Below are 26,580 nucleotides of genomic sequence, written 5' to 3'. Positions count from 1 at the left end.
TTTCCTCTCCTTCTTCTCCCCATCTCCTCTTCCTCCCCCTCCTTCTCTTCCTCCTCCTCTTTTCTCTTCTTCTTCCCCTCTTCCTTCTCCTCTTCCTCCTATTCTTCTGCTCCCCTCTTCATCTATTTTTTCCTCCTTTCCTCTTCTTCCTTCTTTTTCATCCTCCTTTTTTTCTCTCTCCATCTCCTCCCCATCTCCTCTTCCTCCTCCTCCTCTTTCCTCTTCTTCTGTCTCTCCTCCTTTTCCTCCTTTGCTTTCTCCATTCCTCTTCTCCTTCTCTCTTCTCCTCCTTCTTTTGCCACCTCCTCCTTTCCTCTCCTTCTTCTCCCCATCTCCTCTTCCTCCCCCTCCTTCTCTTCCTCCTCCTCTTTTCTCTTCTTCTTCCCCTCTTCCTTCTCCTCTTCCTCCTATTCTTCTGCTCCCCTCTTCATCTATTTTTTCCTCCTTTCCTCTTCTTCCTTCTTTTTCATCCTCCTTTTTTCTCTCTCCATCTCCTCCCCATCTCCTCTTCCTCCTCCTCTTTCCTCTTCTTCTGTCTCTCCTCCTTTTCCTCCTTTGCTTTCTCCATTCCTCTTCTCCTTCTCTCTTCTCCTCCTTCTTTTGCCACCTCCTCCTTCCTTTCTTCACATATTTTTCTCCCTCTTCTTCCTCCTCCTCCTCCTCTTCCTTCATCAGAGTAGTGCACAAGTTATTATTAATATTGTTACTATTGTATGTGTATTGGTGCCTTCAAGTCGCCTGTCAACTTATGGAGACCCCATGAAGTTCATAGGATTTTTCTTAAGCAAGGAAGACTCAGAGGTGGTTTGGCCAATTCTGTCCTCTGAAATACAGCCTACAGCACCTGGATTCATTAGTGGCCCAAATACTAACCAGGGCTCACTCTGCTTAGCTTCCAAGATCAGATAGGAGCGCACTGTGTGTGTGTCCATAGCCCTTCAAGGATCCTGTCGACTTATGGTGACCCCATAGATTTCATAGGGTTTTCTTAGGCAAGGAAGACTCAGAGGTGGTTCGGCCAGTTCCTTTCTCTGAAACAGGGCCTGGTCTTTGTTGGTGGTTTTCCATCCAAGTGCTAACCGGGGCAGACCCTGCTTAGCTTCCAAGAGCAGACACAATCTGGTGCCTTTAAGACCACTGACTTGATTTATAAATATTTTTTATACATCGATTTTCCTAACCTTGGAGGCTTCCAAATGGGCTGGGACTACAACTCCCATCGCATGCATCCAACCAACATGGGGACTGTCGTCCAACACAGAGAAATGCAAAAAGAGCTGGGTTGGAGCGAGCGACTGAAAGAAAAGGAGAGTAAACACCTGTAAGTCCGCTTATTAAAAATCCCCCGAAATGGGAGGCTTGTAATTCGAAAGCAAACACAGCGTGCGTCTTCACCCTCACCTTTGTTTGCCCAACATGTTCAAGCAGACCTGCCAATTGAAAAGAAACACGGCGGGTGAATCACTCCCTTAAGCAATCCAATTGTATTGTTTGTTTTGCTTGATGCAACTCTCCCGGGCTTCTCTAATCCTTTTACACGGGACTCAGACCGTGGCCTGGAATAATGCCTTCTGCCCTGCAAAGCGTTCCCTCCAAATTCAGATGGCAAGAAGACTTTTGTAAGGAAAGATCCAAGTCCTGAGTTCAAGTCAAGAGGGACCGTTTTCTCCATCTTCACAGGATGGGCAAGGAGACAGGGCCTTTTCGGTGGCTGCCCCAGGCTCTGAAATTCCCTTCCGAGAGAGACTTTGGTCCAGAACACACTGCAGAAATGATCCAGTTTGAAACCGCTTTAACTGCCCTGGCTCAGTGGTGGGGAATCCTGGGAATTGTACTTTGTTGTGGAACCAGAGCGCTCTCACAGAGAAGGCTCAATGTCTCACAAAACTAGAATTCCCAGAATTTCCTAGCATAGAGCCAGCATTGAGTTATGCTAGCCAGCATTTCCTTGCAATAAGTTAAAGCAGTCTCAAACTGGATTATTTTGGCAGTGTATTTTGGACCTATGTTTCTTTTTCTCCCATTTCCAACGTACAGAGAACCTAAGGCAAACCTATCAAGTGCTTTCCTTGGCAGGTTTCTTCAGAGAGGGTTTGCCATGGCTGAGAGTGTGTGACTTCCTATAGGATCCTGGGATCTGTAGTTTGTTGCGAGTGCTTGAACAGAGAAGACAAAATATCTCGCAAAATGATAACACATGGTGCCATAGCAGTGAAAGCGGTGTCATCCTGGATTACTTCTGCAGGGCAGATGCAGGCCGAGAGTCTTCCTCCGCCTGGCTCTCCTCTTGTTTACTTTCTCTCCATTCCCTGCTTTGTCTCCTTCATCGGGTCCAGAAACTGGCCAGTAAATTATTCAGGCCTTTCTTGTATGACTCCATGAAAAATTTAACTGGTCCTGCCAAGAGCTGTATATGTGCAGAAGGGTGTATACAGTTGCAAAGGATAAAAGGCAGTGGTTGTTCTTGTAACTGAGCTTGAGATAACTGTTGCTCCAAGAGACAAGTCTGAGGAGGGGAGTTTCAAAAGAAATACGAGGCTAGGGGCATGGAGAGAAAACATTTGGCAAAAGGGATGTCTCATTACCTCTGGCTCTTAGAAGTCATAGAGATGGAAGGGACCCCAAGGGTCATCTAGTTCAACCCCATTTGGCCATGCAGGAATACACAAAGCATTGAAATGTGTCCATCCTACCTCAATTTAAAGGCCTTCAAAGGAGGAGACTCCACCACCCTCAGAGGTGGCATATTCCATAGTTGAACATCTCTTTTCATCAGGACATTCTTCCTAATGTTGAGGTGGAATCTCTTTTCCTGTAGCTTGCATCCATTGCTTCACTGTGTCCTAATCTCTGGAGCAGCAAAAAACAAGCTTGCTCCATCTTCTACGGGACTTCCCTTCAGGTATTTAAAGATGGCCGTCATATCACCTCTCCGTCTTCTCGTCTCCAAGCTAAATACATCGCCTCTGATTGTCCCAAGCAGTGTGGTCAAGATGGCAAAAGGGATTAGTGAGGAAGAACGCACAAGCTAGAAAAGCCACAGTTAACGCTTGTGGAGTGAACCAAGTACATAACAATGTGAAGTTGAAAGCTTTCATGGCCAGCATCCATAGTTTTTTGTAGGTTTTTCAGGCTATGTGGCCATGTTCTAGAAGAGTTTATTCCTGATGTTTCGCCAGCATCTGTGGCTGGCATCTTCAGATTCTCCAAAGGTCTCTTCCAACTCTATGATTCTATGCCGGCGAAATAAAAACAGGAATAAACTATTCTAGAACATGGCCAAAAACCCCCACAAAAAACCATGAGTGCGTACCATTTTTGCAGCAACTGAAATAAGCTGAGGAGAAAGGGAGAGGAGGAGAAAGAACATGGGGCATTTTAAAAGCAGATGGAGAAAATGGGAAGGCAGAGGGCAGTAGGGAGGTGCAAGGGGTATGGACTGCAGTGGGTGACACCCCAAAAGATGTTGTGTGCCTTCAAGTCATTTCCAAATTATGCTTTTCTGTGCAAGTTTCTTCAGAGGGTGTTTGCCATGGCCATCCTCTGAGGTTGAGAGATCATGACTTCCTACGGAATCCTAGCCTTTGTAGTTCGTTGTGGCACCAGAGCTCTCTGACAGGGAAGGCTAAACATCTCACAGAACCACAAATCCCAGAATTCCATAGCACTGAGCTATGGCAGTTGAAGTGGCGTCAAACCGCATTATGTCCACAGTGTGGTGGCAGCCTAGAATCCCAGGATCAGTTGTAAAACTGAGTGTGGATTCACCGTCCCTATGGCAGGGAATTAGGAGAGCCAGGGTGACGTAGCAGCTTGAGTGTTGGACTATTGCTCTGAAGACTGGGTTTCGAATCCTGGCTTGGCCATGTAAACCCCCAGGGTCTCTCAGCTTCACAGGATGGCAATGGCAAACGCTGCCAAACGGAATTAGAAAACCCCTTGACAGGTTCGCCTTAGGGTTGCCGTAAGTCAAAAATGACTTGAAGGCACACAACAACAAGGCAGACAATGTACCAGGGACCCATGATATAGGAGATCTCCCAGTGCCAAACTAGTGCCCAGGAATATAATTATGGCAGGAGTAGCAGTTGCAAAACCAAGCATTAATTTACCTGTCCCATAGTTGCAGATGCATCAGGACCCCTGGGTGTTTTGGAAACATGCAGTCTAAATCTTAAACTCCCTTTGTTCCCACTTTGTGTTCATCCTGGGAAGGAGACGGTGGTTGAATTTCCATGGGTTTCTCCAGTGTGGTTGCGGTGAACATAGGATAGCTGAAATCAAGACAGTCTGTGGGTAACAGAGTGAAGTCTGTACAAAGAATACCATCAGTACTCATTTTGTACCAAGAGAGGATAAAGAGAGACAACTCTCAGAAAACAGGATAATTCCCCCCTCCCCCCTTCAAATGCCTCCCAAGAAAGCTCACAATTGCCGAGTTCATCCCAAACAGAATCGAATCCAAAACCAGCTGAGAAAACACAGGACGGCCGAGTAGGTTTTGAGCAGAGCCCAGCTGAACGCGGGCCAAGACAAAGCATGCAGTTACTAAGCTGATACTGAACCGAGCCAACCAGAACTCTGGCCAAGAAAACATGTCATGACTGAGCTCTTTCCAAACCAAGCCAAAGTGAATGCAGCGGCCAAGAAAGTATATTAATAACAGAGATGATTCCGAATGGGTCGGAGCTGAACGAGGAGCGAGGAATAAGTCTGGTTGGTGTATCAATGGCACAATGGGAACACAGGTATCAGGGTCTTCAGTGCTAGGCACCCCATACTGCTGACCGACACACAAATTACAGCTAGAAGTTTTGCATATAGAACTACACTACAGCTGGCCATTCATGGACTCCTGGATCTACTGTAGGGACACAGCCTGGAAGAGCAGTGGAGGATTGGAAAAGCATCTGGCTACGTCCCAGAAGCAAGCTGCAAAACGATTACATCCTTCAAGGAGGTCCGATAGAGTCTCAGCAGATGAATCATAGAATCACAGAGTTGGAAGAGATCCCAAGGGTCATCCACTCCAAGCCCCATCATGCAGGAACTCACAGTCAAAGCATCCATAACAGATAGCTATCCAGACTCTGTTTAAAAACATCAAAGGGAGTAAAATCCAATACTCTCTGAGGGAGCATCTTCCAATGTCAAACAGCTCTTACTGTTAGGAAGTTCCTCCTAATGTTGAGATGGAATCTCTTTTCCTGGAGCTTGTACCAGAGCAACAAGAAGCGTGTCCGTTTTCTCTGGTATCTGAATGCCCTTTACTGTTGCAAATGAATTACTTGGTGGAGATATACATATGGAGTAGTGGCTTGGTGCAAGAGGTACGGCTGCACAAGGTTAACCCCCCCCCCCCTCAATTGTAAAACTTTAAATTCTTAGTTCAGATTGTTGCATTGGTTCTTCTGGTTTGACCTCTGCCTTGACTCTGTTGGCAATTTCCCTCCTCTTAAGTTATCGATGCTGCTACTGAGATAAAGCCACCTCTAGACTCTGCTGGCAAAGAGATAACCCATCGAAAAAGTAGACTGCAACGCCAGGGGAAATCACACACTCACACACCCACACAGAGGACATTAAGCCTTGCCCACGGGAAACAAATCTCTGCTATCAGGGAGAACCAAACCAGGGTCGAGGGCGATTAAAAAGCAACACAAAGTCACACACACATACACAAACTCCTTATCTCTTTCCCTTCTCGCATCTTTTCAGAGTGAGCCATTTGCTCTCTTTCCACATAATCACCAAATGGTAACAACGCACATTTTGACAGTAGTGTGCCCTTCCAATTTTTAAATTTGGTTTGTTTGTTTTTTCAATGGTGGGACACAACTGGACCTTTCCAGAAAGGAACCCTGTTTGCTTGACATTTACACTGGTGACAGGACAAAATAAAATAAAATGGTGTTGATCCTAGAATCACAGAGGTGGAAAAGACGTCCTGCTGTGCAGGAAGACACTATCCAAGCTCTCCCTGTGACAGATGGCCATCCAGCCACTCTTTGAAAACCTCCAAAGAAGGAAACTCCACCACTCTCCAGGCCAGCATCTTCCACTGTCAAACATCTCTTACCCTCAGGAAGTTCTTCCTAATATTTAGGTGGAATCTGTTTTCCTGCAATTTGAATCCATTGCTCCGTGGCCTGGTCTCTGGAGCAGCAGAAAGCAAGCTTGCTCCATACTCTGTATGACCTGCCTTCAAATATTTAAGCTCGGCTATCATGTCACCTTTTAACTTTCTCTTCTCCAGGCTACACATACCCAGCCCCCAAAGCTGCTCCTCAGAGGGCTTGATGGTTTCCAGATCTTTCACCATTTTGGTCACCCTCCTCTGGACACACTCCAGCTTGTCCACATCCTTCTTGAATTGTGGTGCCCAGAACTGGACACAATATTCCAAGTCTGACCAAAGAAGAATAGAGTGGTACTCTAATTTCCCTTAGATGATGATAATGTTGATGATGATGATAATGGGGATGGTGGTTGTGATAATGGTGATAACAAATAACTTGTCTTCTTTCCTCTTTCAGGAGCAATGGATACCTTCAGCACCAAGAATCTGGCTCTCCAAGCTCAGAAGAAGCTGCTGAGCAAAATGGCCTCCAAGAACATGGCCAGCATCTTCATTGACGACACCAGCAGTGAGATCTTGGATGAGCTCTACCGGGTCACCAAAGAGTTCACCCGCAATCGCAAGGAAGCCCAAAAGATCATCAAGAACCTCATCAAAATCCTCATGAAGCTGGGCGTCCTCTACCGCAATGGACAGTTCAACGCGGAGGAGCTGGTGCTCATGGAACGCTTCCGAAAGAAGGTCCACACTTTGGCCATGACAGCCGTCAGCTTCTACCAGATAGACTTCACCTTTGACCGCCGGGTCATGTCTGGGATGCTCAATGAGTGCCGGGACCTGTTGCATCAAGCAATCAACACCCATCTGACCGCCAAGTCTCATGCCCGCATCAACCATGTCTTCAACCACTTTTCAGACTATGAGTTTCTGTCGGCTCTCTATGGGTCTTCTGAGCCATATCGCACACATCTGCCAAGGATCTGTGACAGGCTCAACCAAATGCTGGACGAAGGCAACATCTGAGGCTCCGGCTTTGGTAAATGTCTGACATTAACCGAGGGAACCCCAAAGGGGGCCCCTTTGACTTGGGGAGCATCTGCTTCGAACACCCCTGGCTGGTGCTAAGCAACTTAGGGGAGGGTCTTTTGTTTGGGTAATGTTTAAGAACTGGAATCGAGATCTTTCGTTGAACCTTTACAATTCTGTTGATATGCTGCAAAACTGAAATCAAACCCTCTAAGAAGCAAAGTGGGAAGATGTACATCCAAGCAAGAGTGCGTCAAACTGCATCGTATCTGATGTGTGCATTGGGGACTTCTGCCATGCAGCAACACTTCCAAAACAGTGTCCTGATGCACCTTGGGGATTCCCTCCAATGCGCACTGGTCGCCATTATGTATTGGCAAGCCATATTCATACACCATAAGATCACAGCAGTCCTTAGGAGAATGTAGACACTGCAAAGCTACTCAGTTCAATGTTGCAACCACATAAGTCCGCCTACAAAGACCCAAGTCCCAAGTGGGACTTCAGCCTGGGTTTTCTAAAAATATTTCCTGGTTTGAATGGTCATTGTTTGGGTTTTTTCCGATCGCATCGCCTTTCTATCCACCCACTCTCTCTTCACTCTCTATTGCTACTGGGGGAATGCAGCTGACTCAGTCATCTACCAAAAAGGCATGTTGAGAGCATCTGTGAAGACCTGAACCCAGGTTCACTGAAGAGAAGACATGCTCCATTGGACCAGTGGGGCTGATGTTTTCTCTTGCCTAGCATCTGGATTCCAATGGTGATCAGCTCATGTGCAAGGAGTCTTGTTGCTTGTCCTGTTTGGCTTTCAGAGCCACGAACATGCCTCTGAGCATGGAAATGTTTTGTGTTTTCCTTCAACTAAGAGTTGATGACTAATTTTCTCTCCATGAATTCAGCTGCTTCTCAGACCAAAAACCCATCTAGGTCCAAATTCTGATAGTAGCACCCTGGTTGGCCTTTGCAAAGGTGACAAGCAAGGGAGGGTGTGTGGCCTTGTAACATGTAAAGATAGACTCCATCTGAACATGGCCGCTCTGTTTGTCCATTAAGACTAATCACTAACTGTGCCTTCCCCACAAAGGCATCTAAACCAGGGTTGGGAATATTCCATAAGATATTTAGATTTAGCAGCAAGACAACACCAGTGCCTCTCCAAACTACAAATCCCAGGATCCCATAGGTTAAAGTGAAGTTTCATTAGAGCCTTGGGTGACATTCACTGCTCCAGTGACATGAAATCCTATGCTTGGTGGTATTACATGTAGACATTAGCACTGGGTGAAGATTTCAGCATCTTTCACATTGTTGGCTGAAACAGCCCCATGCTGCTAGTCCTCAAGCCTACAAGAAAGAGCTTCGAGGTGTTAATATCAATTCAGGAAACAGTATGAAGGGACCTGAGCTCCCTGGCAGAGCTCCTACTTTCAAAAGATAATGCAGAAGGATACAAAGCAGCAGTATAGTCCAACAGCTATAGCACTTCATGGGGAACTCCTGTCATCTGAAATGCCCCAGCATGCTATTTTCTTGAATACCAAAAATTGTGAGGTTTTCTTTTCCATGACTGAACTTGCAGATGTGAAATAAAGTACTTTTTTTAAAAAAAACTGCGTTGTTTCCACAAAGTTCTATTTTAATCTCATCTGTTTAATCGACTGAACCAGATGCATAGCCATTCCATGCCGGAGAATGCCAGGTTGGAGTGAGGGATATTGGGAAAGCATCTGGCTATATCTATACACAGGATGCAAAATGATGAGAGGACACCAGCGGACATCAGTGAAGAATGTAATCATTTTGCGCCTGGCTACAGTGACATAGCCAGATGCTTCTCTCATTCGATGGGTGGGTGACTGTACAGTCATAGAATTATAGAGTTGGAAGAGACCCCAAGGGTCAACCAATCCAACTCCCTGCCATGCAGGAACACAAAATCAAAGTAGCCCCAACAGATGGTCATCCAGCCTCTGTTTAAAAACCTCCAAAGAAGGAGACTCCACCAATTCCAAGGGAATGTATTCCACTGTTGAACAACTCTTACGGTCAGGAGGTTCTTCCTCATGTTTAAGTGAAATCTCTTTTCCAGTAGTTTGCATCCACTGCTCCGCATTGTGTCAAAAGCTGGCTCACATCTGTTATAAAGGCCCAATGAAAGGAAAAACAGAAACAGCAGCAGCAAGGAGACCAACCTTAAGATATATATTCACATTTATTTGTATATTGCTCACCTTTTATATCCCCATATGGGGCTCTCCTGCAGTTGTTAAACCAATTTATCAAAAGCAGCCACTTTTTGGTGCTAAAACTTTCTGGAATATATAAAGAAATCACACTCTCTGTGATTTTTTTGATGCCTCTGTTGTAAAACAGCTGCCGTCAAGCATTGTCAGATTGGGTATTGAAGGACCAGATTATAAATGCTGGTACTGAGGAAAGTGGGTAGCGCACCCTAGTTAGTTTTCCATGTCTGTGGTGAATTTTTTCATATTCGAGGCAACCTCCATAAGAGAATGCTGGTAAAGAAGCAAACTCTTACACTCCACACTACCCCAAAAAAGACATCATAACAGTAGACTGCCAGCTTGGGATGCTAAAGCAGCACATGGTTTGTCTATAGCCTCCCAAGGTTCTGCTCAAATGGTAATTAAATATATAAAAGAGAATCCCTCCCACCCATTGCAAAACAAAACTCCCAGCACTGATCTGAAGGTCCATGTATTGTCCTTGTGAAAAATCAGCCAGGAAGATGTCATCGGTTCATAGCTCATCATGAGCTGTCTTGGCTACGATGAGCAGTTTGGAAAGCTCTGCCCGGAATTTGCCCTCCTTGTGGGTCACTGGAAGGGGAAGAAGTCAAAACAGAAGAGGAGTGTAAACAGAGAGGGCAGGGAGACATGTTAATGGGAAGTTCTCCACTAACATGTCTGCCACACTCGTATGTCCTCAAATGTGCCTCTTTGACAACCCACCTGCTGTTTCGGTCACTTGAAATTCCTCTTCCTTTAAGGGGATGTCATTCTGTCCTCCAGATGCAGCTGTGGACTAAAGGAAGACAGAAAGTGTTAAGGCAAGGGAGGGAAACCCAAAGGGTAATGCTGTGTTTTCATGTCAGGGCTGTGGTGAATCCACTCTGGGCTTTATCGCAGACTCCAAAGGAACTGCTCTCCGAGATGAAGAACTCAGTTTAGGACTATCCCAAAGGAGGTATCCACAGTGCTGACCCAACTCTAGTGACAGGGTTCAGGGTTTCAGAGATTGGGCCAAAACATACTGCAGAAATAATCCAGTTTGACACTGCTTTAGCAGCCCTGGCTCAATGGTAGGGGATTCTGGGAACTGTAGTTTTGTGAGACATCTATCAGAGAGCTCTGGTGACACCATGAACTACAGTTCTCAGGATTTCAAAGGACTGAGCCAGGGCAGTTAAAGTGGTCTCAAACTGGATTATTTCTGCAGTGTGTTTTGGCCCTTTATCTCCTTTGAAATCTAAAGGGCGGAATCACGTGAAGGCGCACAACAACAAAGCACACACCATATGTTGAATTAGCATCTTTTCAGCTGCAGAGTATGACCCCTGTATCCGCAGGAGATACATTCCCAGACTTACTATGGTTAGCAAAAATCAGAGATAATGGCAAACCATATATTTCCATAGACCATGGAGTCATGCTGGAGGATCTCCAGATGCTGAGAGAGACCATAATTTTCCCAGATATGGGTAAGTGAAACCAGGGTTATTGAACCCACACATATGAAGGTTGTACTGTATTCACTCTTAAAGTCTTCAAAAGCAGCCCCACTATACCAGACATTACTGCAAAACATATAATGTTGGCCTGGTTCCAGCGTGATCCAATGGCACAACTGCACCACCTCTTTTTGGGGTGATAGCTGTGACTTCTACGCTCGCCCACCTCAGCCGAGCAAAGAATCGGAAGAGAGACTCACATAGGCCATGGCGTACTCTATCTTTGCTCCTTTTACATCGGCTTTGAACTGTGTAAAGAAGAGATAAGACTTCCCCTGGGGCCTGGAAGAGAAAGCAAAAGATGACAGCTGCGGGGAACAGAGGAAAGGAAGATTACATACAGTAATTATGTCACGCTGAAGAACCCAAGGCCCCTGATGCTGCGATAAACAGACACTGACTGCATTTGGATGATGGTTATCTCAGCTTGGTAGATCAAGATACGGATGAGAATTTACCCTGTGTATGAAGCCTTTGTGTGTACACACCAGGAACTTTTGTTAACCATTAAACCACCGTTTCCTGTTTTGTCAGAAACGGGAGACCATGGTTACAAAGCCCCAAAGACAGGCAGGCTGTTAAATCATGGTTTGAGATTACATTACACAACCTGAAAACTTATCTAGGGTAGCCATGTTGCCATATAACAAAGTACAATGACATTCAAAATTTAAAGAACCATTGCTATTATTTATATCCCGCCTCTCCAAGCAGATCGAAGCGATACCTTTATTGGACCAAGCAAAAGGCATAAAATACATGTTGCAAGCTCTCCAAGCCTCACTGGCTTCTTTGTCAGACAAAGGGGTTGCAAATCATACAGGATAAAGAAAAATATGGCGATGTTAGTCATAGGCCTTAAAAAGTGAAGAATTGGCCCAATAAAGGTATCACTTTTGTGTACAGTATTTTGGATGTCATTGTACTACATCCTAGTAACTGCAATCCTGGTAACCAGTTGCCCAGTTTAGATAAAACAAATCCCCCAAGGATATGGAGGGCCAACTATTCTGAATGGCCTTTGGTGCTTAAAAACTGGTGAGCTTTTCAAACTGCTTTGAAGTATTGTTTGAATGCAGGTAGCTCCGTTGATTTTTAATATGCTTTTCAAAGAACCTTTTTATTATTATTTTTACCGTGCATTGCTTTGGAAGTCCTGATGGGCCAGAAAGCAATGAAAAAAGCTAGCAAATAATAAAACAAATTAATAAAACCATATTCCATCTGGTGTTTTCCCCTTTACTGTGGGTGGAACAGAGCAAACCCGAGAGCCACGGATCAACCCTGGCAGACGTGGAAATCTTTTTCTTGTCTGCTGAGCTCAAGGTACGGGGGCAAAGCAGGAAATCCCACAAACATGGGGACTAGGAAAATGACAAGGCAAAATAATCCTTTTATTTCTGCCATGCGCAAAAGGAAAGCACAAAAAAGTCGAGGCGGGGAAGACACCTTAAGGCAGAAAAGGGGTGAATAATGGGTACATCTGCACTGTACAAATAATGCAGTGTGACACCGACTGAATGGCTAAGGCTCCATGTTTTAGAGTTCTGGGAACTGTAGTTTTGTGAGACATGTAGCCTTCCGAGAGTTCTGGTGCCACAACAAGCCACAAGTCCCAGGATTCCACAGCACTGAACCATGGCAGTTAAAGCATTTTCCAACTGCATTGATTCTGCACTGTGGCAATGCCTTGAAACCCACGCAGCAACGTTTTGCTATGGTCCCTGTTATTTTTTTTTAATTACATATATTTTTGGAAGGCAGCAAGGTTGCGTACACACCTCCAGACCGAACAAGAAAACAGCAAGTTGTCTTCACTGATGCCCATGCTCATCTGCCATTGCTGGGAGGAGAAGAGAGACAGAGACACAGAGATCAGCTTTGGTACATACATGCTTTGACATTTCCTATCCCATGGATCCTGTTAACTCACAACTACAAAACATGCTGGGAAAAGGGAACTGTGCGGATGGCAGGTAGAGTCCAACACCTCTCCAACAATAAATGCCAAACATGGCCCACGCCACCCGCTCAAATCAAAGCTGAAAATGTTGCTGGCGAAACGTCAGGAATAAACTCTTCTAGAACATGGCCACATAGCCTGAAAAATCCACAAAAACTATGGATGTCGGCCATGAATGCCTTCGACTTCACAAACAGACAATGTTCCTTTCCTCATTAAAACCAATGGAAGCACCACTAGCTAACATGCTGTAGCTCATACCTTCTCTCCCAGCAGCATCTCACAGAATTGGTTTCAGACGACAAGATGGTCACTAGCATAGAATGTAAAGCAATATAATGTAAGGATGGAAGGATCTCACCTCATTGGTCCCACCTTGAGCAGCGTAGGTAAAAATGCAGGTATAGTCTCCCTGGAAGAAAGAACAGAAATAAGGGTTTTGAAACACTTCTTCTCTTTCCATCCCCTATTTATTAAAGTATTTCCATCCTGCCTTCTATTCCAAAGATCTCAGTGTGGTGAATATTTATTGCGCACAAAGTACTAACAAGGCCTTTAAGTCGTTTCCAACTTATGGTGGCCTGCAAGCAAGATTTGTTCAGAGGAGGTTTGCCTTTGCTTTACCCTGAAGCTGAGAGAGTGTGACTTGCCCAAGGTCACCCAGTCGGTTTACATGACCGAGCTGGGATTCAAACCCGGGTCTCGAGGATTGCAGGCAAACCCTGAAACCATTACGCCATGATGGCTCTCAATAATAATCATAAATATTATGCATCTATAACTTCTGCTGTGGAAATAGACATTCTTGTCTCTTGCGGAACACCTGCATCCCATTCAAAGCTGCACCTAAGTACAATATACAACACACAACTGAAAAAATTACACTTGCCCCTCCCTATTTGCTAGGGTTAGAGGCACAAAGCCCCCGTGAATATGGAAAAACCACAAATAACAAAAACATCACGTTTTTTCCTGAGAGGACACCTCTCTAGGAATCTCTAGGTCCTCCAGGGCAACTCTGTGGTCAATGTCCGACAGACACTGACCATAGAACTGCTCCGGAGGAGCTACAAAGGCCTAGGAGAGTGTCCTCTCTAGGAATCTCTAGGTCCTCCAGGGCAACTCTGTGTCCAGCGTCCGACAGACACTGACCAGATACTCCAATGGAGGAGCTACGAAGGCCTAGGAGAGTGTCCTCTCTAGGAATCTCTAGGTCCTCCAGGGCAACTCTGTGGTCAACGTCCGACAGACACTGACCATAGAACTGTGCCGGAGGAACTATAAAGGCCTAGTAGAGTATTCTCTCTAGGAATCTCTAGGTCTTTCAGGGCAACTTTTGGTTCAAGTTGACCATAGTGTTACATGGAAAGACCTAGATATTCCTAGTGAGAACACATTAATCAAACCCGTGAATAATCAAATCCGCAAATATCAAAGCCTCAAATATGGAGGGATGGGTGTAGTTTGGTCATCTGATTCTGGTCTTACAGGACTTTGAGTCCTGCACTAGATGCAGCCTGGTGTAAAAACCAAGTCCTCCTTGGTTATCTCAGCCAAGAGAACAAACATCCCCTTGGCTTCCAAATGAGCACAGGACAGGTTACTATCAAATAAACAAGGCGTTCTGCTGTGGCAACGGGAGCACGCCTTCCCCATTCCTGAAACTCTTTAAGGCCTGGAAATAAAAGGGAGAGAAAACAATCTCGTAACACAATCCTACACGCCTGTCTGGGTGTGTATGTACCTTCAAGTCGCCTGTCGACTTATGAAGACTCCATGGGTTGCGTAAGGTTTTCTTAGGCAAAGCAGGGGTGGTTTTGCCAGGTCCTTCCTCTAAAATATGGGGTTGTTGTTGTTAACTGCCTGCGAGTCTTTTCCGACTCTGTGGGTGAGACATCTCCAAGAATCCCTATCTTCCACTGCCTTCCAGATCCTGCAAGCACTCTCCCATAACCCCAACTGAGTCTATCCATTTGGTTTGTGGTCTTCCCCTCTTTCTTCTCCCCTCTACCTTTCATGAATGTCTTCTGCTAACATTACGATGTCGTCTGCATATCTTATGTTGTTAATATTGCTTCCTCCTACTTTCACTCCTTCTTTTTCTTACAACACGTTATTCCCTGGCGGTCTCCCATCCAAGGACTAACCAGGGCTGACCCTGCTTAGCTTCCAAGACCAGACAGAAGAGCATTGTATTTGTGTGTCCGTATGCCTTTCACGTTCCTTGTCAATTTATGGAGACCCCATAAATTTCCTAGGGTTTTCCTAGCCAAGGAATCCACAGTTCCTTCCTCTGAAACGTCTCGTACTGCAACTGGTATTCCTTGGCGGCCTCCCATCCAAGTGCTAACCGGGCCTGTCCCTGCTCAGCTTCCAAGATCAGAGAGGAGTGCAGCGTGTGTCTGTGTGCCTTCAAGTCCTAGGTCCACCTCATGGATTTCATAGTGTTTTAAGCAACGAATCCTCAGAGGTGGTTGCGCCAGTTCCTTCCTCTGAAACTGAGCCTGAAATTTGAGGTCTCTGTTGGCAGTCTCCCATCCAAATACTAACCGGGCCTGACCCTGCTTAGAACCCATGAGCAGAGAGAATCTGGTTGTGAGGTATGCATTTCTAAGTACCTAACCAAATTAACCAGGACAAAACAAGTGAGGCAACCATTTCCAATTCATTAGTTGCAATCTGTCTCTGGCAGGGAGGCCCACCTGCCCCAAGTTTGTGTGTTAAATCCAAACATTTATTTCCCTCATCTGGTATATTTAACTATGATATACTGGGTATGACTTGAAGAGAATTTCAGAAGTGGCTTTTGCCAGTTCCTTTGGGATTCGTTGGCGGTCTCCCATCCAAGGACTGACCAGGGTTGACCCTGCTTAGCCAAGATCTGACAGGATCTGGTGCCTTTGGGGTATTTTATGTGTGTGTGCCTTCAAGTTGCCTTATGAATTTCATAGGGTTTTCCTAGGCCAGGAAGACTCAAGAGCTGGCTTTGCCAGTTCCTTCCTCTGAAATACTGTAGAACCAACAGCACCTTGGATTACTTGTCGGTCTCCCTTCCAAAGACTAACCAGGGCTGACCCAGCTCAGATAGGAGCGCATTGGGTAACGTGTCTCCAAGTCTGTTTGTGAGAATTCTATTCTGCCGCGCCTTAACCAATCAGAAGCCGCCTTTACGGCGCCCAAGAATTGCTCAACCAATCAGCGGGCGCCTATGCCCCCCCCCCCTCCTTTGGCATTCTCTAGCTTGGCGGCGCCTCTACTTCTTGTGAGAATTCTACTCTGCCGCACCTTAACCAATCAAAAGCCGCCTTTATGGGGACCAAGAGCAGCTCAACCAATCAGTGGGCGCTAATGATTTTCCCCACACGAACCATTCCCTTCCCTTTCGCCTTCTGGAGACCCGGCTACCTCCAGCGCCCAATCAGAATTTGACTCCTCGCGCCTCAGCCAATCAGAAGCCGCCTTTATCGGGACTAAGAGCGGCTCCGCCAATCAGCGGTTGCCACCTCGCCCCCGCTCCGCGTCGCTTACCAGGCTCTTGGAAAACGAGTGGACCATGCCGCCGGGCCTCACGTCGAACTCGGCCGTGGCGGAAGCTTCATCCGCCCCGGCCGCCGAAAGGAAGAGCTGGAGGAAGAACGCGGAGGCCAGCAAACCGTCCCACAGCCTTCCGCTACGGACTCTCCTGGGCGCCGCCATCTTGAAAAAGCCAAACTACGGCGAACCGGAAGGGCCAAAAAGGGTCCTCGTACCGCCTCTTTGCTCGTTTATGATGCCTTGGCGGCCATGTTTGAAAAGGGCAAAATTGCCAGTACTGTTAACCCTTTAACAGCTGATTCCTGAGAGTCTTGGGATTTTTAGTTTCAGAGGGAATGGGCACAAAGGCCTTGGGAAACTACAAATCCCAGGATTTTGTGTCACTTAAAGTGATGTCAAACTGGATCAGTTCTGGAAAATGAGTTTCTGTAGTCCTCACACATCTAGAGGACACAAGATTTAGGGAACACTTAACTCCACAGTTCTTATTGTCAGGAAGCTCTTCCTAATGTTTGGGTGGAACCTCTTTTCATGCAGCTTGTATCCCTTGCTCCATTGTGTCCTATTCTCTGGAGCAGCAGAAAACAAGCTTGCTCCATCTCAACATGGCACCCAATATTCAATACAGGGCTCTCGTATCATGGAGAGATCTAGTAGCACCCTTGAGACTAAGAAATTGGCAGTGTGAGCTTGCCTAGACTTCAGTCTACTTCCTCAGATGTGATTGTATGTTAAGCTAATGTTAATCTGGGATCTCATTTCCTGGGGCTTGCGTCCATTGTTCCAGGTCCCTTGTCTCTGGAGCAGCAGAAAAGAAGTTTCCTCCATCTTCAATGGGACATCCCTTCAAATATTTAAACATGGCTATCATTTATAGAATCCTAGAGTTGGAAGAGACCGCAAGGGCCATCCAGTCCAACCCCATTCTGCCATGCAGGAACTCTCAATCAAAGCATCCCTGACAGATGGCCATCCAGCCTCTGTTTAAAGACCTCCAAAGAAGGAGACTCCACCACCCTCCAAGGCAGCATCTTCCATTGTTAAACAGCTCTTACCATCCAGTAGTTCCTCCTAACATTGAGAAGGAATCTCTTTTCCTGTATCTTCCATCCATTGCTCCATTGGGTCCTATTCTCTGGGACAGCAGAAAACAAGCTTGCTCCCTCCTCAATATGACATCCCTTCAACTATTTAAACAGGGCTCTCATATCCCTTCTTAACCATCTCTTCTCCAGGCTAAACATCCCCAGCTCCCTAAGCCTTTCCTCACAGGGCATGGTTTCCAGTCCCTTCTCCATTTTGCTCACCCTCCTCTGGACACCCTCCATTTTGTCAACATCCTTTATGAATTGTGTTCCCCAGAACTGGACACATTATTCCAGGTGAGGCCTGACCAAAGCAGAATAGAGTTTCACTATTACTTCCAGCAGTTTAGACACTACACTTCTATTGATGCAGTCTAGGATTGTATTGGCTTTTTTAGCTGCTGCACTACAACGTTGGCTCATGTTTAGCTTGTGGTCCACCGAGACTCCTAGGTCTTAAGAAGCGGTGTTTACCTGTCCTCAGGGAGAGGGTACAACGTTCTCCTTGCATTCTAGATGAAGGTTGGGGAACCTCTCCTGATTGGAGGATCAGATGTTATTGGACGCTATACTCCTATTGATTCAGCCTAGGATCGTATTGGCTTCTTTAGCTGCTGCATCACACTGCTGTCTCACAAGAAAAATGGAAGATTGTGAAAGAAGATGTCATCACTGGAGGCATTTTGCAAGAAGCTTTCGAATGGACTCAGGAAACTTCAAGATGCTTTCATGTACTTATGCAAGGTGTGTGCTGAAACACATTGAACCGATCTTCGTTTTTGCAATGTGTATAATTTATTCAAGTTTTGTCAGTCAGGGAGAGGAAAGGATATAAGAAGCTACACAGCACCTTTCCCCTGGAAAGTCATATTTACAGCACAAACCTAAGCGTGTCTACTCAGGAGTAAGCCACACTGAACTGAATGGGAAGTGTACATAGAGCAATTGGTCCTCCAGACGGTTTGGACTCCCATCATTCCTGACTCTTGGCCAGGTTGGCTGAGGCTTCTGGGAGTCGGAGTCCAAAACTAACGGAGGACCAAAGGTTGGGGACCGTTTGTGATTCCTTAACATTGGTCCTCCAGAGGTTTGGGACTTCAGCTCCAATAAATCCTGACAGTTGGGGCTTCTGGGAACTGAAGTCCAAAACACCTGGAAGACCAAAGTTTGGGCATCACTAGAGCACTGCAAGCTTCAGCTGCTCTTCCGTCGGCTGAGCTTTCAGCAGTGCTCCCCTGTGGACTAGAAACCTGCTTTTAAATAAAGACACCAATAAGTGCTTAGGATAGGGATTTAAATTCTTTTGCCCAGTTTCACATTTCGTGAGGCACTCAGGCAGAATCACAGTATAAACACAGCCCTGTCCTGAAGGGGATCCCAAAAAACACCAACGTCCCATCCTTCTGTTTCCCTCACCTGCCCACCTACGCCTGGTCAAAATTCAGATTATCCCTGTCGTTTATCCTCACAACAACCTTGCAAGGTAGGCGAGGCCTAGAATGAGTGACCAGCCCCTGGCAAGTTGTATGGCTGCGAGTTGATTAGCAACCTTAGCCTAATAAAAAGCCCTTACAATGGCTCTTTGGGGGCAGGTAGAGCTAGCATGGTGGGGTGGTTTGAGTCTTGGACTACAACCCTGGAGGCCAGGATTTGAATTCCCTGCTTAGCCATGAAACCCACTTTGGGCAAGTCATGCTCTCTCAGCCTCAGGGGAAGAAATCTTGCCATGATAGGTTCGCCTTAGAGTCGTCGCCATAAGTCGGAAACGACTCGAAGGCAACAACAACAGCAGTGGCGAACAACTTGCCACCTGTTCTAGTTGCCATTGGCCCAGGCAAATTGAGTCCCCCTCTAAGTTTCTCATCTTTCCCCTTCCGCCTCTTCAAGAACCACTTTGTGCCTCGGATGCCGCCATCGTGGGAGGAAATTCAACAGGTGCAGTGTGGAAGCGCAACAGTGGAAGCCCGGTGGACGTTGACGCATTTCTGCCTACTGCGAAGCTGTTTGAAAGGCACAGAGCTTCTGGGGAGGACAAGATGGCGGCGGTGGTGGACACCTCCTTCCTGACCCTCCAAAAGACCAGGAAGAATAAAGTCGAGAGGAACGGGATTTGGAAGACCCATACATTTGGTGCGGCAAGCTTCAACGGTGCCACTGCCACCCTCCGGGCTTGAGCTGGCTTGTGTGAGGATGGAGAAGGAAACACCTTGAGATGTTCTCCATCATGCTTCCAGAACAAAAAAGCCCACCGCCCCAACCCCACCAGTTCAGATCCGTAGTCTCTCCTCCGTTTCATCTCCCTTGCTCCTGGAGTCTTTGCATTTTCAGAATCTGGAAGAGAATCCGTTGGATATCTTCATCCATGCGACCCTGGAAGGGAACACAGCAAAGAAGGGTAAGTCGGAGGACTGTTTTGGTGCCAAGCAGACCTTGACAAGTTTGGCCCAAGAGCGTCGGGCTTTGTCTGAACGTTACACAGCTCTCTGTTATCCGACATCATGGTAAAGCTGTCGTGAACAAAGAAACCCGTCTGTGATCTTGCTTTTTAAAGTGACGGAAACAGAGCTTGCAATGAGGCATGTCATGTTCAAATGCAAAGATCAAACTAAGCTGTCTTTATCAGATTTAACACGAACCAGTGGATTCAAGTGGCAGGGAAAGAGATTTCAGGAAGAACCTTTTGACAGTAAGAGCCGTTCGACAGTGGAAGATGCTGCCTCTGAAAGTGGTGGAGTCTCCTCCTTTGGAGGTTTTCAAGCTAGATGGCTATCTTTTAGGAGTCCTTTATTATTGTTTATTATTATTATTTAGTTGTGTCTTCCTGCATGGCAGAAGGGAGTTGAACTAGATGGCCTCTGGTGTCTCCTCCAACTCTACAGTTCTATGATCCATACTATCTTCCATGAAACTACTGCAGTTTATCATATGAGCCAGCCATCTCCTTCTGTGCAGGTCCTTAAATAGAGGCACTTTTGGCAGTGCTTACGTTGTGTGTTCCTCCATGGCAAGGGGCTGGACTAGGGGACCCTTGTAACCCTGTTTGCCTCCAATACTCCATGATTCTACAATCTGTGGGGGGAAAACACACTGGACTAGAGAGGTCTTGAGTCTGATCCAGGTCTGGGGCTCCTCTTACATCCTTATGTAAGTTCCTTCAACAGTTACTTGAGTGGGCGGCGTTATTATTGTGGGATTTGCAGACAATTGACAGTTTACTGGCAAACTTAAATGAGGACACTGTCAGATTAGCATCTGGCTCAGCATTAGCCAGGGCTAAATCTCTTTTATAGAATCCTAGAGTTGGAAGAGACCCCAAGGGCCATCCAGTCCAACTCCGTTCTGCCATGCAGGAACTCACAGTCAAAGAACCCCCATTGACAGAAGGCCATCCATCCTCTGTTTAAAATCATCCAAAGAAGGAGACACCAACAAACTCCGAGGCAGCATTTTCCACCATCAAACTGCTCTCACCATCAGGACATTCTTCCTAAGGTTGAGGTGGAATCTCTTTTCCTGTACGTAGTTTGAATCCATTGCTCCACATCATGGTCTCTGAGGCAGCAGAAAACAAGCTTGCTCCATCCTCAATAGGACATCACTTCAAATATTTAATGTGATTTCAGATATTGAAAATACCAGTAAGAGAGACTAGATCTGTCTATTTGAAGCTGAGATACCTAGCTTTTAAGAAAATATCCCCTACCACCTCCAGTTAAAACCACTACCTTTCACCACCATGCAGCAAGGATTATGGTGTGCCCACACGCAACATGCTGTAGTACATGGACATGGGTGCACACTGGCCCTGAGCACTGCCAGACACAAGGATGACCTTCCAGCCTTCTGGAGAATCCTGTGCCAACTTTGCTCCATCAGGATATCCTCTCCTCTCCTTCTTTCCATCCTCTAAGAACCTAGGAGAGGAACCTGATTTGCCCATCACTCCCAAAAACTACATCTGGATGGGTACTTAGAAGTCAAGGGAATGCATCAAGGGGAAAACGGAAGAGAAAGAAGTCAGGGTGGGAAAGCAACATGAGATTTGTGTGTGTGTGTGGCAACATATCAGACTTTTGCTTTGGCCAGCGTGCCAAGGAATAGAAAAAGCCCACAGAGGTGTGACCAACCAACATTGTGCACATGGCAGGTGTGCTGATTTGTGTGTAGCGTTCACATTTTTCCATACCCCCTGTGTGTTCACAATCCCATACCATGCACCCTGACATCATTCAGACTACGCCCAAGTTCTTCTCATGTGTCAACCCCATGGAAACAAACCGAGGCATAGGGAGAAGATGCCATGGCCAGCCAAGAGCAGGTCTCAGAGGATGAGGATGGGGTTCCTCCAGTGCAAGAGGTAATTGAGGCTACACCAGGTGCTAATCCTGCTCCAGTGCAAGAGATAATTGAGGCTACACCAGGTGTTAATCCTGCTCTGCCAGAGTCCAGCCCTGATCTCCCAGCCCCAGAGGAGGAGGCTCAGCCAGGTCCCAGTGCTGGTGGGATTCCTCTGATGGTACAGCAGCCTAGTGGTGACTCTGGGGAGGAACCAGGCTTGGAGGTTCCCTCCTTCAGGCAGCACAGGGCTGAAAGTGCTGGCAGACACAGATCCCAGAGAATTGCTGCAAGGCAATTAGCTAACCAGCCTCACCTGGTAGGGGAAGGGCGTCCCCTATTTAGGAAGCAGAGAGAAGCCAACTCTATGTCAGAGGTTATTGCATGATGGTGTGATTGCTGTTGGCACTGGCTTTGTGTATCCTGACTCCTTGTTGCCTTGACTCTTGTTACTTTCTAGCTGCCCTGACCCTGGACTGGACTGACTATGGTGAGTTTTGTGTTTCTGATGTTGGCTTTTGGCTTGTTCTCTCTCTCACTCCTGGCAAGGTTTGTGGACTCTTTCAGCTGCTTGCTTTGCTAATTACCATCCTTATCAGTGGTGTTTGTGTGTGCTGGCTGCAGTCCAGGACAGAAACATATATTTAGAGTAGTGATTCCCAAACTTTGGTCCTCCAGGTGTTTTGGATTTGGATGCCCAGAAGCCCTAGCAAGCTTGACCAACTGTCAGGAATTCTGGGCGCTGAAGTCCAAAACATCTGGAGGACCAAAATTTGGGAACCACTGATTTAAAGGCTCTGGTTATTCCAAGGAGAATTTGTATGGGGGAACTTTCTGAGTGTGCTGCTTTCCAAACATGCCACAAGCTTGCGCACACTCACTTTCACACACACACAAATACCAAAACTCTAACGTCCTCCCTGTAACCAGGGCTCATGCTGACCTACCTGGATGGCATAAAGGAGGTGGCCCCTGTACAGAGAAACGATATTATTGTGACGCCGTTCCGCCTCCTGTAACCAAAGAGAGACAGACGAGTGAAACCAGAGGCCAGAGGTACGTTCAGCAACCTTTGCCAGTGGAGATGCCTGAACCCTAAAGAAGCAAACAGTGCAGCCCTTTCCAATTCTAGTTAAAATTGGAGCATCAGCCCTCGCTCGGAATTGGCTCAGGGCAGCCCTTGCTCAGAGTTGACTTAGTGAATGGATCCTTGTACATCTAACATGATTTCCGACCGTTACTCTTGCAATTTTCCAATGCAGGGGTAACTGTTTGGACCATAAATTCTAAAGTCCCTATTGTGGTGGTTAGGTTCTGCACCGTGAATAGCACTTTTGACATTCAGTCTAAAGCCTGGCAAAGATTCATTGTCCTTCCCATACACACACACACACTGACATGGAAGCCATCAGCCACCATTGCTTGAGATAACGGAGCGGAGATTGCAATAGTTAATAACCATCATCATAGTCATAATATTATGTTAGCCATAAAGCATCCAGAAGATCCAGACATCAACGGCATGTTTGAGTAGTCTTCTTGGATTAATGACTGAAAGAGCCAAAGGGAATTAGAGGGTACATTTAGTGGGCATGAAAGAAAATCTAAAGGTAAAAGCTCCTTCAATGGTTAATTTTTAAGGAGGTAAAGGGATGTGTATACAGAGCGAAGGTTAATACCCTTTTGTAACTATCACTCTTAATCACATAGCTAGCCATCATTTTGGTTTTCATTTCAAATTGTGCCAAGAGTTGCAACCAGAGAGATGTGGAAAAGAATAACAGCTCCTACCTCTGGGCAGGAAAAATTCTGCTTTCTCATTGAATCTGAGATCATGCAACACAGCCCCTAGTTAATGCAGTTGAGCGACATCAGGAATGGGAAAATTCATCTTGGGATCCTTGGGTATTAATCCAGGGAAACCAGATTACTTAGCCGAACGCCTACTCAATGTCCCCAAATTAATCTGTGTCTCCTGAATTAATTACAAAGCAGAGACTCTCCACACAAGATCGGTGGGCCACCATACCCATCTATTGTGGCGCCATGCCAGTTGCAGGGATTCAGTACATGGAAGTACATTTTACTAGCCACCATTGTAAGGTGACTGTGTTTGCACTTGAAGTCCATTCTGCTCAGGGCAGAAACCATGCATTTGGGAGAAATGCAGCAGATAAACCAGATAGATAGATAGATGGATTGATGGAGGGATGGGATGGATGGATAGAAAGGAAAGATAGATGGATGGATAGAAAGGAAAGATAAGAGAGTTACAGACAGATGGGTGTTTCAGCAAATTCAGAACAGAAGTAAGAAAATACCTCTCCACTTGGTGCGTTATTAACTTGTGGATCGTCACACAACAAGATGTGGTGACAAGTGCCAGATTTATTTATTCCTCCCCACCCGCCCCCCAAGAGATCTACAGGTCTATCAATAACTGTAATGCCTTTGTCTAACCTGCAGGAGCTTTTAACTACTGTAGTTTCCTGCAAGCCTTCTTCCTTCGAGGGTTGTACTGTACCTACATTGAAGAATTAATGCAGTTTGACACTACTTTAACTGCCATGGCTCCATGCTGTGGAATTGTGAGATCTGAAGTTTCATGAGGTGTTTAGCCTCCTCTGACAAAAAGCTCTAGTGCCCCGCCAAACTACAAATCCCAGGATTCCATAGGATGGAGCCGTGGCAATTAAAGTGGTGTCAAACGACATTGATTTTTGCACTGCTTTGGATTTCTTGTTCCTAGGGACAATCTGTGTGGTCGGAGGAGTACGTTTACGGATGTCCTATGTATTCCTGGTCCTCTCTGTCACTCTTCCACCCATCGTCCACAAGCTACTCACCACCAGCTGCTGCTCCAGATCTTTGACTTTGCCCTGGAGAGCGGCTGCTTCCTGACGGTTCTCCGCTTTCTGCGGGGAGGATGCTTTCGGAGATGTCGCGCCGGACAGTTCGGAGAGGTCATTGAGAGCCTCTTTCAACTTGAAGACTTCCTTCGAAAGTTCTGTGATCTGCAGGAAGTGGACACCCCTCTTAAGACCCCCTTAAATATTTGGTTTATTGGTCAGCAGACACTAATAATAATAAACCCATAACAGAAATCGCTGCAGAGTTCCTTTTCTCTGCTGCTACGATTTGCCAAATACAATTCAGTCCCTATTATATTGCTTGTTGAACTTTCTTATTACAACACTAATACATTTTTAGGTTTATTCACAAACAAAAGAAGAAAAGAAAAACACAGAAAGAAAAAGACCCTCCACCACCCACCCACCCTTATATCCTTTCCTATTTAGCTTTACTTCGTTCGGCATTTAGTTGAGCCATTTCTTATAGTTTTTCTTTTTCTCTAGCAGTTTTATTTTTCTGCTTTTTGGGGAGTTATCTGACCTGTGTTTAAATACAAACGCAATTTAGAATCGCATAACCATATTCATCCATAGCCTATGTATGCATGCTTGCCTTCTGTATCACGTTATTATCATTTCACTAAGATTATCGATTGTCAGGCTTTCAATATATAATAGATGTAGAAATATATCTTAAATATTCCTATATTGTTTTCATCTACCTGTTACTTTTCCTTTTGGGGCAAGCTCTCTATACTACTGTACTTACTTGCTTAATATAATCGTGATCTTATTATGTTTCCCGGGAATTCACTGTTTGCGATAGCAAGTTTCAAAACATGGGACAATTTGTTTTTTACTTTGTATTTTATCTAATCCATCCTTTCTTTTTTATTTTATGTGGATCAATTTCTATAACTATTATTTATCGCCTTTTGAGGTATCTGGTTCATGACCAAAAGTTTTTGCAAAGGCTTGTAAAAGTTTCCCAGTCTTTGTTTCCTCTTATAATGCTGGTTATCCTGTCCATTTCTAGCCTTTCAAATGATTTATTTAACCATTCATCCATCGAAGGGGTGTCTTTGTCCTTCCATTTTCTCGCAGATGTTATTCTTGCGGCTGTGATTAGGTATAATAATATTTTTAGATGTCTCCTTTCTTCTTTACCTTCAAATATGTTCAGTAGGAAGATCTCCGGTTTAAACTTAATTTGTGTATCCAATATTTTTTGAATGATGTTTTTGCTTTTTTGCAGGTCCACCACATTTGATAGAAAGATCCATTCCTTTTTTTGCATTTCCAACAGTTGCCTTTGTCTTTTTTCTTCATTTTAGCGAATTTATTTGGTGAAAGATACCAGCGATGCGTCATCTTGAGTATATTTTCTCTAATATCCATGGATGCAGTGAATTTAATATCCTGGCACCATAATCTCTCCCAGCTTTCTAATTTTATGCGATGCCCTATATTCTTAGCCCATTTTATTGTCGTTTCTTTTACCTTTTCGTCTTCTAGCTCCCGTTCTAAAAATAACGAATATAACTTTGATGTTTTAGACTTGTTTGGTTTGAAAATAATTTTGTCTAGCTCATTCTCAATATCAGTAATACCTTCTGTCTTGATGTCTATCCTAAATCTTTCTTGGAGCTGCCTATATGGAAACCATGAACAACTATAATTCGTTTCTTCTGATTCTGTTACGGTTCTTATTTTTTGGTATTGGATCATCCCAACTGATTAATTCTGAGTATCTTAATGGAGTTCCTGTATGTGACACTATTTCAATCTTCCATGCCTTTACAGACCTTGTCTGTAAAATGTATTCTTAACTTTATTCCAAACTAGTAATAGCGCTTTCCTGATTACGTGGTTTTCGAATTCTTTATTTACAACTGTTTTATTGTACCACAAATACCCATGCCACCCATATGTTTTATTAAACCCTTCCAAAT

General features: G+C 45.4%; 3 protein-coding genes and 1 long non-coding RNA gene across 10 annotated transcripts in view; 1 reads left to right on the top strand and 3 right to left on the bottom strand.

The window, feature by feature from the left end:
• The window catches only part of LOC121936707, a 49,773-nt gene extending 45,392 nt beyond the window's left edge, over positions 1-4,381 (bottom strand). For both annotated transcript variants that reach the window (XR_006105018.1, XR_006105017.1), the window contains exon 1: positions 4,113-4,381. This is a non-coding gene — a long non-coding RNA (uncharacterized LOC121936707). The remainder of the gene's footprint in view (positions 1-4,112) is intronic.
• The window catches only part of TNFAIP8L1 (TNF alpha induced protein 8 like 1), a 12,145-nt gene extending 3,451 nt beyond the window's left edge, over positions 1-8,694 (top strand). For 2 of the 4 annotated variants that reach the window (XM_042479201.1, XM_042479200.1), the window contains exon 2: positions 6,537-8,694. In XM_042479201.1, coding sequence (XP_042335135.1) covers positions 6,542-7,102 — 561 coding nt within the window. In that variant the 5' untranslated portion in view covers positions 6,537-6,541 and the 3' untranslated portion in view covers positions 7,103-8,694. Of the gene's footprint in view, positions 1-1,072; positions 1,322-5,100; positions 5,331-6,536 lie in introns of those variants that run through there. The other 2 variants (XM_042479202.1, XM_042479203.1) reach the window with 2 other exon arrangements.
• Positions 8,695-9,301: 607 nt separating this feature from the next.
• MYDGF (myeloid derived growth factor) lies at positions 9,302-16,533 on the bottom strand. The gene is made up of 6 exons (XM_042479204.1): positions 16,351-16,533; positions 13,184-13,234; positions 12,641-12,702; positions 11,060-11,141; positions 10,081-10,153; positions 9,302-9,948 (listed from the first exon to the last, which is right to left on the bottom strand). Exons 1-6 carry the CDS (start codon positions 16,516-16,518, stop codon positions 9,869-9,871), a joined length of 516 nt encoding a protein of 171 aa, XP_042335138.1. The 5' UTR covers positions 16,519-16,533; the 3' UTR covers positions 9,302-9,868.
• A 1,690-nt stretch (positions 16,534-18,223) lies between these two features.
• Positions 18,224-26,580, bottom strand: part of ANKRD24 (ankyrin repeat domain 24) — a 28,882-nt gene continuing 20,525 nt past the window's right edge. For all 3 annotated transcript variants that reach the window (XM_042480542.1, XM_042480543.1, XM_042480544.1), the window contains exons 18-20: positions 24,623-24,790; positions 22,724-22,789; positions 18,224-19,811 (exon numbers count right to left, since the gene is read on the bottom strand). In XM_042480542.1, coding sequence (XP_042336476.1) covers positions 19,734-19,811; positions 22,724-22,789; positions 24,623-24,790 — 312 coding nt within the window. In that variant the 3' untranslated portion in view covers positions 18,224-19,733. The remainder of the gene's footprint in view (positions 19,812-22,723; positions 22,790-24,622; positions 24,791-26,580) is intronic.

This window comes from Sceloporus undulatus, chromosome 7 (genome assembly GCF_019175285.1).
Source record: "Sceloporus undulatus isolate JIND9_A2432 ecotype Alabama chromosome 7, SceUnd_v1.1, whole genome shotgun sequence".
Taxonomy (NCBI): domain Eukaryota; kingdom Metazoa; phylum Chordata; class Lepidosauria; order Squamata; family Phrynosomatidae; genus Sceloporus; species Sceloporus undulatus.
This window is presented reverse-complemented; position numbering and strand designations above follow the sequence as displayed.